The sequence below is a fragment of the Heloderma suspectum genome, chromosome 1, assembly GCF_057233095.1.
Source record: "Heloderma suspectum isolate Gila_16-S chromosome 1, 16-S_ref, whole genome shotgun sequence".
Lineage (NCBI taxonomy): Eukaryota > Metazoa > Chordata > Lepidosauria > Squamata > Helodermatidae > Heloderma > Heloderma suspectum.
The window spans coordinates 199,915,115-199,927,777 of NC_139458.1; the positions used below are offsets into that span (position 1 = coordinate 199,915,115).

General features: G+C 42.4%; 1 protein-coding gene across 1 annotated transcript in view; it reads left to right on the forward strand.

The window, feature by feature from the left end:
• WDR75 (WD repeat domain 75) overlaps window positions 1-11,015 on the forward strand; it is a 33,294-nt gene extending 22,279 nt beyond the window's left edge. Inside the window, exons 16-21 of the mRNA XM_084815762.1 lie at window positions 2,731-2,826; window positions 3,831-4,000; window positions 6,160-6,219; window positions 6,892-7,032; window positions 7,134-7,225; window positions 8,339-11,015. Coding sequence (XP_084671888.1) covers window positions 2,731-2,826; window positions 3,831-4,000; window positions 6,160-6,219; window positions 6,892-7,032; window positions 7,134-7,225; window positions 8,339-8,546 — 767 coding nt within the window. The 3' untranslated portion in view covers window positions 8,547-11,015. The remainder of the gene's footprint in view (window positions 1-2,730; window positions 2,827-3,830; window positions 4,001-6,159; window positions 6,220-6,891; window positions 7,033-7,133; window positions 7,226-8,338) is intronic.
• The last annotated feature ends 1,648 nt before the right edge of the window (window positions 11,016-12,663 follow it).

A 12,663-nucleotide genomic window follows, 5' to 3' on the forward strand; every position in this document is an offset into this window, starting at 1 on the left:
CTTTGGCATTTCAAAATCAGTTCTGACAAAACCCAAGAAGGCGATTGCTATATGTTTCAGCATACACCAAATGCTTGTAGTTTTGTTCTCAAGTGATCTGGTCACTGGAACAACCCATTTTAGTAATCATATACAATTACATGGTATCGTTAACCCACAGTGTATTTACCTGATAAAGCCTAAATGGCGATATTCCCCCTCATTAATTGCCAGCTATTCAGAACCATTATAAACTGATTCATCATCACTAGACAGCTAATAGGTTTTGATATGGAATATTTTAGTTTACAGTATTGCACTTTAAAAATGACTTAACAATATGACCCGGTTTGCACATCACTGCAGCAATTCCTGGGTTGTTTAATCCAAGGATCGTGGAGATGAGCGTTTCTGCTTTTAATCAACAACCCAGGAATTTGCCCGTGGTTTGTTATTAGGTCAACTCTGGGTTGTTTAACCCATAAATAACTCAGAGTATCCAGGTTCACACATTCCTGGGTTGTTGATTAAAAGTTGAAACTGCTCACGCACAGCTCACCCACAGCTTTCACACTCCACTTGTCCCTGCAATTCCTGGGTTAAACAATCCAGGAATTGCTGCCGTGACATGCAAACCGGGCCAATCAATGTTATACCATGACATTAAATATCAACTGGACACAATTGAATTGAATTTAAGCTTCTATTTATTGAGGGCATTTATGCACAGAAGAGCTTCTGTGCACTTATGCATGTTTATGTACAGAAACATTCAAGTGCCTACCCACACGAAAACTGTATACATATGCTTTTTCCTTTTCTTTTTGATAGTGTAACACTTAAACAGGATTTGCATCTCCACCAGAAAGAGAATGCTAATGAAAGGGTAGTGCATCAGTCTGTAGCTTCCACATGTTTCATCAAATGGTCAGGCATTGCCTTCTCTCTAAAAACAACCCAAAAAAGTATGTAGAGGCTAATTGCTGAATTAGCATCAAGCAAGTAGGTGGATAATTACTTAAACATCAGCAAAATTGTAGCAGAGCCCATTTTAGAATGCCTTTCATGCTTTGCTTACGTCTGCAGCGGTGTAGGAAGAAACACTATTACGAATCTACTATTTTAATTACAACTTTAAATATTTTTAAATAAAAACACCATTTCAAAGCAAGACCATTTTTAAAATATATCAACAAAACACCAAATAAAACAGATTTACAAGAAGCCAAAAAAGTTTTCAAAAAATCAGTAACCAGACAAACCACAAACACACCAGCACAAAACACTCTAGCTTGCTAAATATCATCAAGAAGGGGGCCAGGTGGATATCCCAGGTCACAAGTGGTCCATAGCCTGGTTGCTAGAACAGAGAAGGCCCTCTCTGCGTGCTGACGAATTGGACCTCTGCCAGCAGTGAGACAGAGCAGGGTCTCCCCTGACTTCCTGAGCAGGCAGGAGGATCATACAAGAGGAAAATAAGGGATAAGAGTTAGATAATAGAGTTCACCTTAAAACTACTCTCAGGCCAAGAAGAATGTAAATTTTCCCCATTAACTGGGAGGAAACTGTTTACATTTTCTTAAGAGTATTCTAGGACTCTCTTATAACCCTTTCTACCATCCCAAAAAGACTATTGGTGATCTGGACTAGTTGAGTTCCATGTATTCCTACACATGTTCAAAACCTGAAGCTGCACTAACGGAATTTCTCCAGTTTGACCAAATGTCTGGTCTCTTTCTTACCTTATGATTGACCTAAATAGAGTTGATGCTGCTCATGGTGATCAGCATGTGATTTGTGTGCCACGGGATAGCCAGACGTACTTTGTGTCACTTGTTGGCTGTTGCAGAAATCCTAGAACCGTAAACTCTGGCATTTCCTCGATAAGAGTTTCTAGTTTTCATAGGTGTAAATTACAAGCTGTAAGCAAACGGAGCCGGCATGTTAAAAACAGGCAACACGTGTGCCCCACTGCCGCCACCTTCTTTGCAGCTGCTGAAATTTGGTGGTGCAGGGGCACAAATGCCACATTTTCCTGTAAAACAAGGGGTGTGCGGAGTATGCACCATGTTTTAAATCAGCGGCACGCTCCTGCTGTGTGGTTGCGGGGAGGGGGGAGTGGCCCCTGGTGGATGGGGGGGGCAGAATTGGCTTCCAGACCTCCAGAAGTTTCCCACTCCTATTTTAAAAGGTCCAGTTGCCAAATTATTTTGTCTGTCTCATGATCTTGAAGCCTACTACCATCGTTTTATGGATCTGAATTCGAACTCTCAGACTCTGAAACAGAGCAGATTTGCCTTGCTGTTTAGCATTCTGTCTCTAGAGGTGGCTAAGTAGATGCTTCAACCCACTGTCCCAGCAGCTGGCATTCAAGGACTATAATAGCCCTCCATGAATATATGGCCTACCCTCCATGAATATATCCTTTTTACTGGAATATGCCAGCAAGAAAATGCTTTCATGCCAACATACAGCACTGGGAGGGCTGAAAAGCCTTGACTATCCCCCTGTGGGCTTGCTCAAAGTTAGGCAGTGCAGTTTGTCCCTGTGGTCACAATTCCTGGTGTGCACGCTCGCGCTCACTCTCTCACTCACACACACACACACACACACACCCTAAACAGTACTTGGTTTGAAAGGCTAGACTTCAGTTTATTGAACATCTCCTGCACTTCACCGTCTGCCCTACGAAAACAACTTCTTTGGAGAGTATGTGGTTCTCTTTCATACCTGGTTGTATTGTTTTTTCAGTGGAATGGAGTGCCCAATTAAACGTCATCGTTCTGCAACCTGATGGTCTGTCTGAAAACATTGCCGCGGTTTCATGGAACTCTGAATACTCAGACAGTGAGCATAAAGGCTTCTTTCTTTTTTGTCAAGGAGGGTTGGTCTGAGCTATGGAACCATGCTGCCTAGGAAAATAGACTTGAAAGCCACTTAAAACAACCCTTCTTAAAATAGGCTGATTCTGTCCACATGGAAACTATACCATGGCTTGGATCCTAAGACAAGTTAATTAAAGTAAGTTCACTGAAAGTTTCCCATCTTCTTCTCCTCACAGCCACCCGAGTCTCGTGAAGAACCTGTCAGGAGGGTCGAGGATCCTCCTGAATAATGTCAGAGGGGGCTGTTGGGGAGAGGGGAATTTCCCAAAGCTGGTTGAGGGTGATCTGTTTAACTGCTTAAATTAACTATCTTCGGATCCAAGCCCAGGTACCAATTGTATTTGGAGTAAGGTTCTCTTGCCATTCCCATGGTCAGGCATCTCTGTCAGACTTTTCAGATCTTTCTGGGCCTGAAAATGATTTCTGGCTCATAGATGTTCATCATAGGAAAAGCAAAAATTCTCCCATGGAAAAGGGCATCTGGCAATTTTGGCATCACACAGTCTTTTACTAACATTCTATCCCTTTAGGTGGGTGATAACATACAACTTAGAGTCCTGTTTGTTGTAAATTCCTTTCTGGTGCCTCGGTGATTGTCATCAAAAGATGTCAGGCCTAGAGAAAGAAACTGCGTTCCTTACAGGATTTCCTCCTCAGCTGGTGTTTATCCTACAGTGCGTCTACGGCCTGTTTGTCATTGAGGTGGTACAGCTCAGTCACAGGTTTACCACATCATTGAGAACTAGGCCTGCTGTGATGAATCTCAGCCCATGCTCCTCTTCAGTTGTGGCACTCTGTAGATAGGGGACCAGCTTATTAAGACTGGACTTGTATAGGGCCCCATAGCAATGTGACTACCGAATATATGGTTCCTTTATAATTTTGTGATTTAGTGACTCTTACTCCCAGAAGTTAAATGATGGTGAGGGTTGTTTTTAAGGACTAAAAATATCCTCCTTTCTTCAGTGTTTGTGTTTAAACCCAGTGAGCCGCGGCCGTTGTGTATCCAGAGAAAGGTCTGCAGAGGCAGAGTCCGGTGGGCTGTCTTTGTTCCAAGAGATGTGCCTGAATGTATCAGCTCAGAAAAATATCAGTGGCTAAGCCAGTCTCAGTTTTACTACCTGACTGAAACGCACGTAGGTTCTTGTTTTTTAATGATCTGGAACAACGTTGTAAAAAGCTACTAGTAGATCAGAATGGAAGGGTGTAATATTAATCATTGCTGTAGACCATTTCAGTGTACTTTCATTCATCCTCCCAAGAGCCCTGTGGAGTAAGTCAGGACAGGACTGCATTCACATGTAATGCTAAGCCATGGTTTAGGTTAACCATGGTTTGTTGCTGTAGACATGACTCATCTTACAGATGACCAAACAAGCCACGGCTTGTTTTCCCTATTTCTGGTTTGTTTCTCCCCTGCCGTCTTGCTGGATGACATTGACTGGGTTCACACAACACAACAACCCACCATGGGCAGCCAGCCATGGTGGGTTGCTGTGTTGTCTGAACCCAGGAGACTGATTTTACCATGGGTTGCAGTGATCAGTTATAGAGCTGCTTGGCAAGAGCAGCAAAAAAGCCCATGCCACTTGCTCTTTGCAATCTCGCCAGTGACTGCTCTGACTACTCGGCCTCCTCCACCTTTTCAAGACTTCCCTGATTTTCCAGCTACTCCCGAAAGGGGAGATATTAACTCTCCTTCCCCCCCCCCCATTTTCAGAGCAGTTATTGCTGCAGTTCTCTGAGAGTTTAAAAAAAAAAAAAACTGAGAAGGCAGCTGCATGGGATAGAGTGAATGGGGCATTGGGTGGGGCGCTTCTAAAGTACTACTGATGTGGGTGCCCCATTTGCTCCATCCCATTCTGCCATCCTCTTGGGGGTTTATTTAAAAAACTGTCAGGAATATTTGCGCAAATTTTAGGCCTGGGAAGTAAATGCTCTGTTACTGCAGGTGCGCAAATTTCCCCTCAGTTTACTTCCCAGCCCTTAAATTGGTCGAATTTCACCTCCGTATATTTCCCAGCCATTACATTTGTATACATTTCCCTTCCATTTACTTCCTAAAATGTGCACATCCACTAGATGTCTGTAGGATCATACTGCTAAGGCACAATCCTATGCACGTTTAGACAGAAAAAAAGCCCTGCAACTCCCAGCATGCCCCAGCCAGCTATGCTAGCTAGGGCATCCTAGGAGTTGAAGGACTTTTTTCTACCTATATATATATGCACTCTTATGATATTAGGAATGTGTGGCTCACATCCTTAATATATGCAAGCTTGATGAGCTTACAGGAAGACCAGATAACCCTGCTCGACCTTTAGCGATCTTGCTAACAATATTCCCCTCTGTACTGTAACTTGAAATGACACTAGTCAATTTACTCTATCACTTCATCACCTCCCTACACAGCAGTGCCTTTCTTTTTTTTCACCTTTGGGGAGATTTGTGCATATTTAACATTACTGCGCTGTAGTGAATTTGCACAAAATTCCCCAAGCTTAAAAAAAATTAAAGTTAAATATGCGCACATCTCCCAAAAGGTAGAAAAATAATGCTAAATATGTGCAAATCTTCCCGAAGGTGAAAAAAATCTACAAAATAAACTGTACTCCGCTGATGAGCACATTTGTGCTTATTAGCAGAGTAAGCTGCTGCCGTTGTGCCGTAAAGGCCCATGGGATACGTGCCGAGGGTGGGTGGGAGGGCTACTGGGGAAACAAGCTGCAGCACTCCAGAGAGCACCTGATCGTCTGTCAGCAGTAACGTGGGTTAGCAAGCAAACAACCAACGCATCGTAGCTTATTTTCAGGGTGGTTTATCGTGACGTGCAAACCGGCCTATTATCTCATTAGAATAGGAGTCATTTTCCCTTGGTGCAGACCCATGCCACCAGGGTAAGGCAGACATAGAAGAAGACTGAGTCATTCACCCTGCCCATGTAGTTCCTATGTCTAGATCAGTCATGGCCAACCAGCCAAGTCTAGCCCCCTCAGGGAATTTTTATCTGCCCCCCAACAATATTATAAATTTTTAATTTATGGTGGGAGGCAAAAAATGTTCTTGGCAGGTGACTTGAAGGGGGAAGAGAGATTATTCTGAGCAGTAATACTTCATTATATCTCTCTTCTGAATTTTGTTTATAATGTGTACGTGATACGTTCGTTGATATATTTTTATGGGCATGTGCCTCAAAATAAATACTTTGAATTGTGTATCATTTCTTAAAGATTCAGTGAGGTCCTAACAAGAGCTTTTCATGCTGTAAAGTTGTTTTCTCATTCCGAATGTTTAGGAATTGATGACGTTTAGCACAAAGTCCCCGGAAGAGAGACTTACCCCTTCAAGCAGACAGGTAATTGTTTTAAAAAGAGCTAAGGGGATTTACCAAAGAAGATATTGGCTTGTCCTAAATTAAAAATCCACTTCAGAGTGCCATGCAGCCTAGCCCTGGGGACTGCAGTGAGGGTGAGGGCAAAATCATTGACCGCTCCTGAGCAGATCTTTGGTGCCAAGCTATCCAGTCAACATTGTCACAGATCCCCATTTTCAGAGATGCCCAGGAGAAATGTATGTCTCTGTCAAGACTGTCGCCTTTCTTCATACGGATCTGTGTCCTTAACTTTTCAAGTCACAGGTTTTAATATTAGGCTTCCTAAATAACTGAAAAGGGACTGATTGAGTACTCCGTGTAGGAAGCCATCGGTGCCAAATTCTGATAATCCAAGCCAGCCTTCCCCAGCCTCGTGCCCTGCAGATGTGTTGGATTACAACTCCCAACGTCCCTCAAGAAGCCCCATGCTGTCTGGGGAACGCTAGAAGTTGTAGTCCAACACATCTGAAGGGCACTGGGTTGGGGCAGGCTGATCTAATCCATGCTGTTTTGTGGTTTGCGACTGTCTGCTGCAAAGTTTGCATTTGGAAACATTGTTAAATATTTCTCCCATACCTTTGATGAGCATGGGCTTTTTTAGAATTAACTCATCTGTTCTTTAATTTTTGTGTTTTCTGCACCACCACTTCTTAGTTGGCAGTTGAGGAGAGCTTCTCCGTGACACCTTTTTGCCTGCTCCTGGGAAAGCACCGGCAACAAACAAAAGAGGCTGCAGAAACTGGGCAAGTAGCTATGCAGAGCAGCTTGGCACAAGAGTCACCTGCTGTCAAAGAAGTAAGAGAAAACATAATGTGTGTTCAAAAAAGTATTAATGGGGAACGATCCTCTTAACAAACTTTGCATTTTGTTGTGTCTTTTCTTTTTTATCTCCCCAGCTGCTTCACACGCCAGCCCATGTCCTACCATCTGCCTCTTTCCTGTGTCCTATTTTTGTTAACTCGCTGCTGGTTTCTAAAACAAGCAAAAGGTATGAAATCTGCTGAGTGGTTCCTCAAATGTAGAATTTTACAATGTAATTCTCATCTCTCATTTTCGATGGGAGCCTGCCTGGCATTTTCAAATGCACACGCAAGTGGTGGGCAAGAGCATTCCATAATGGACATGACCCAGAACTTCATTTCTGGCCAGGTGCAGTATGTAAATTAATGTATTTGTATAAGATAATCACAAACACACATTAGTGTGTTACTATATTAGTCCCAGTGATTTTGGGCACAACTATGGGGTGGGTTCACACCATCAGAGAAGGAAAATAAGCCATGGTGGCTTATTTTCGCACCCTGTGCGTGCTGGTCATGCACCTGCTCATTTCCATAATTACCCTCGCCAGGTGCAGCTTGTGTCATCCAAACCCGAAGGGGGTGGCTTACAAACCTTGCAACCCTAGAACAAGCCATGGGTTCCAGGGTGGCTTGTAAGCCACCTCCACCACCCACCCTTGCCAGGTTCAGATGACACAGCAAGCCACATGCAGGAAAGGTAATTGTGGAAATTAAGCAGTGTGTGACTGGCACAAACAGGGCAGGAATATAAGCCATGGTGGTTTATTTTCCTTCCCCGATCGTGCGTACTCTTGTCTATATGTTATTTCAGAAAATTCTATTTTTTCCAGATACATGCTAAATGCTTCCCCTCCCTCAACAATGGCACGTCAAGCATTACTTTCTAGGCTTTCCTGTGTTATGCTAGTTTTGTATATATAGAAAGTCTTTGTGCGGGGGGGGATGTTGAAAAGCTTGATTCCCCTCATAGCATCAAAAACCCATCTCCTTGCTGACCTCCTCTCCCACTATTCAGATCACTCTTTAGTGAACCTTATAATGCTGGTCCCCCGTCCATGACATGTGTGGAGAATAGTCATGCTTCTAAGGAATTCCATGCCCCTTTCATGCTAAAGCTTGCTTAATATATTCAGAAAAATCTTAAGAAAATGAGAACAGTATTTGTGGAACAGCCCAGCTACAGAACACAGTGTTTTAGTAACTAAAACAAATGGCTCTAAGCCCCACAATAAATGAATGATAATAGCTTTTATTGGTCTCAAATGCACATTTCTATTGATCCTTTCCTTTTTTTACAGCACTGGTGAAGTTGCTGATGAAGTTGAAATGGAAAGTGACAATGGAGGGAATGAATCTGAAGAAGAAGCAGAAGTTACTGAAGTGCACCCAGAGGCTTCAGAAGCAACAGAGTGTTTGGGGGACGTTATATCTAAATTATCAAAAGCTCAGGAAAGAGAACTGCGTAAAATAAGAAAACTGGACTACAGCTGGGCATCAGCTCTCTAGACATGTAGCATTTGTGGACTACATATTTTTATATTTCTTACTAATAATTTAATAAGATGTTCATGCTTTCAAATAAAAAGGTTGTTTTTTCCAGGACACATCTTCAATCTTTTGGCATAAATCGAATGTAAGTTCTGTACAGTGAATTCTTTGAAGCAAGTATTACTATGGTTGAGTAGTTGGGTAAAAGGAAGCTTTGTGGTGACTTGGTTTAAACTTGGGACTTAGTTTAGAACAATGTCAAATTTCTACATTTAGATTTTGGGCAAGGTCCAATTGGTGGACAGAGTGTATTACAAAGAGTCAATGTTTTTAAATGAGAATTGCTGTACAAAATGGGAAACATTTGCCCACTAGTGCTTTCAAAAATCGCAGTTTAAAGTTTTAGTATGAGGAATCTGTACTTGAGATGAAGGACAGTACATTTTCTATATAAAATGTTAATCCACGTTCCTAAGATGTCCAGGGATGCTTGAGGTAGAATTTTGAAATGTGAGACAGAAAACCAATCCACTTTTGTCAAACACAGACGGCCAGGGTCAAATGGGTAACTAGGTAAGAGGTCACTTACGAACTCTGGAATAGCAGACCGCTCAAAACCTCTCAGCAGAAAAACGTTGTTTCGTGCATGAACAAGTGCAGGTACATTGTGTGTGCATGAAATTATATTCACACTCATTTGGCCAGGATCCGAAGACCTGTGACACTAACCCCGCAAGCACAAAGGGGGTTTAGAAAACAATCCTATGGTCCCGGGAACATGTCCCTAGGGCCACAGGATTGATTGGAAAAAAAAACCCTTGGACAAAGCGCTGACCTCAGAGGGTTTCTTTCTGATTTTTCAGCCCCCGTCCTGGCCCTTCCCAGTCACCACAGAGTTGTCTGTGGTGGCACCTTCTCTAAAGTTGGAACTCCAACCTCATGGCAGAGAGGGGTATGTTAAGGATGTTCTGGTGGGTGGGGAGGAAGCGGCCATGGCTCGAAAGGATCCATAGCCCCCAACACAGGCAAACATTTAGACCAGCTCAAGAGCAAGCAAAGGGAAGGAATGATCTTTGCTCCAAGGGATGGAGAAATAACACAGGAAGCTTCTTCCACATTTCTGCCCTGCCGCTCTTGCCAGCAAGGGCATAGGAAAGATCAGAGCCTCCAGTAGCAGAGGCTCCTCGGAGCCATAGGGTTGCTCTCTTAGACCATTGTAAACTGCTTTTGAAACAGAAGAGCTGTGATAAAGCATAGAGGTCTGTTGTTCAAATAAAAGACAAACATTCTACTATGCTAGTGTAAGACCCTTGTGCGAGTCCAAGACTCTCAGGATCCAGTGTGTGCACGCACAACGTAGGCATGCATAGTAGCACTCCTAAACTTTGAAGCGATGTATATCCTTACTAAAACCATTATGCAACAAACAAAGGAGCACTAATGGAACCCAACACGTACTGCAGTAGTTAAAATGGACTATTAACCTGTCACAGAGGAAAAGGTTGTTAGGATTGGGATGGTAACAATCTGGGGATGGGGTGTCATTGGTACCATCCACTTTGGATTGCACCTATTCATTTAAATAGAGTTGGGTGGAGTAACTTTGCAAGAAAGTTATTTATTTTCACTTCAGAATGGGCAAGTCTGCCTAGTAAACTGGCAGGGTTGGGTCACAGATGCATCTAGATCAGTATTCAAACTCCCGACAGTGGTCAATACCTGAGAGGAAGCAATACAGATCTCCATATATTTTATTGCTAGGCATTTTCACAAACCTAAATAAAAATGCCTAGCAATAAAATGCATGGAGATCCGTATTGCTTCCTCTCAGCAGCCTTAGTCATAGGTTTAGAGACAATAGCCAGAAATAAAGAACCAGGCAACTTGTTCCACGTGCCCAAATGAGCCCTGGATTTAGAACTTCTGTTTCTCAAACAGCAGTCCCCTGTGCCATGAGTTCAAAAGCAGTTTGGGACATGAATGAGGGTCTCTTGTTCAAAGATGGTCAAATCCCACTGTGTGCATAGAAGGCCATGGGCTCATTTAAAATAGCTTTTTGGTACCTGGCCAGGTAAAAACTATCAGCATTTCAAATCCATGTTGTACCACAACATAGTTTTTAAGTAGCCACTTAGCTGATGGTTTAAAGTAGATAGAAGCACATTAGTAGGAATGCTAACTTGTCCAAACTTATGTCCCTGATGACATCCTCTGCCACTTAGATTTTTGTGTGGACTATGAAGATGTTAAGGAAACAGTGCTGCTTTCATGCTAGAGATCATTCGGTGTATTCACAAGGGAAAAAAAAATAGTATTTGCGGGGGAACTCATTTTGGCCTTGAACCATCAAAGGAAACGTGTCCCTTGGAACATTCATTCTCTCTTTTAATATGTAGCCCACGAGTTCCGAGCAGGTCATGTACAATCCTGAGTATTTTGTGATTTAAAAAGCATTTTAAAAGTATTTTATAAAAGTATTATAATAAGTATTTTAAAGTATTTTGTGATTTAAAAAAATACTATGACAAACTTAGGTCTGGCCTGTGGGGAAAGTTGCTAGAGAGAGTTGTGGTGGAAAATGGCAAGGCCAGTTGAATGTAACTGCAGCACGTTCCTTGCTTCTCTCCTCCAAATCACAGCTTCCCATTTCTGCAGTGCAAGGGAGGAATGGCATCTTTACATGCAAGGGCATTGGTAGGCCAGGCTCAGTCTCTCTGCCTGAGGCTGCAACCATATGCACAATTGCCTATGTGTAAGGCCCATTGAACTCAGTGGAGCTTACTTCTGAGTAGGGATGTATGAAAGTCACCGTTTTGCGAATCCACATTCGGCCTCACTGAAATCCGTGGCGGAATTCTCCGCCATCCCTACTTCTGAGTAGCCACACATAACACTGTGTGAATGGCTAAAAATCTAGTTAAGGATTTTTATGATGAAAAGCCCATATCCAGCTAAGAAGCTTTTTCTCCTATAGTCCAAAGGAACCTCCAGGCAAAGTACAGTTTTTGACCAGTGTTCTATGTGAACAGAAAGAAAAGGGCTGCAGCTGTTTTGAATGTATCTGACTTTCACCACCTCCTTCAACAAACACATTATTAACCAGTCAGTTCTCTCAGACTGGAAGAAAGGAACGTTCTTGCCCTTCTGCATTAGAAACCAATAAAACAAGTTGAACACGAGGTTACTTCATCTGTTTTTCAGTGATTATGAAACCTTATGGTCTTATTAACCTGTTCCATTGGGTTTACTGAAACAATTACAATTAAGACAATAGTATGATAAATCTGCAATGTCTAACAAGTTTTGCAGTTGAAATAGCGTAGGGTGGTGTCTTGTGTTTTGAGGTTTTGAGATAATTGCAGAATGGCTGTCATTAGCTACTTTTTTTTCTGGTGCAGTCCTCCCTTGCTTCAGTCATTCACAATACATGAGAGGTTCCCCACCCCACCCCCAAACACTACTAAGGCTGCAATCCTGTACACATCTGAGAGTAAGGCCAATTGAACTCTGTGGACTTTTGAGTAGTCATATACAGGACTGTGGTATTAGAAATCTTAACAAGTCTTGCATTGGTCACAGGGACAGGATTTTCCCATTTTATGGGTGAAAGCATGTGCATGATTAGTTTGTTAGCTGCCCAGAGAGCTTCAGCTATGGGGCAGTATAGAAATGCTAATAATAATAATAATGACACAAGGAGCATCATTGTTAATAGTTTCCCTCATTCTAGGATCTTTCCTGTCAACCTTACGGGATAAGAGAAAAATAAGCGAGATAATTGTCAACTATTCTATATACTGAGAAATATAAGCATAAATGTCCATACAGCGATCGTGTTTCAGGAACTCTCCTGTAAGGGGTTAAAACAGCTAAAAACAGAATAGGACCCAAAAGATTCTCAAGTCGTATTGCCCATTGCAATAGAAATGCATGAATAACCTTGTTGAAGCTGTCACAAGTTGAGTGGGGGGATGAATTAAAAAAAAAAATGATTTCTTCAAAATGAGCTGCCTGTAATGCCAAGTATGGACACCATTTTTTACTGTACTGGTTCTGGAAAATACTGTTCTGTCTTCAAACCCACTCTACTTCAGCGACATATACATTCAAGAAGTAAAAAAATCAATGGTGTGGA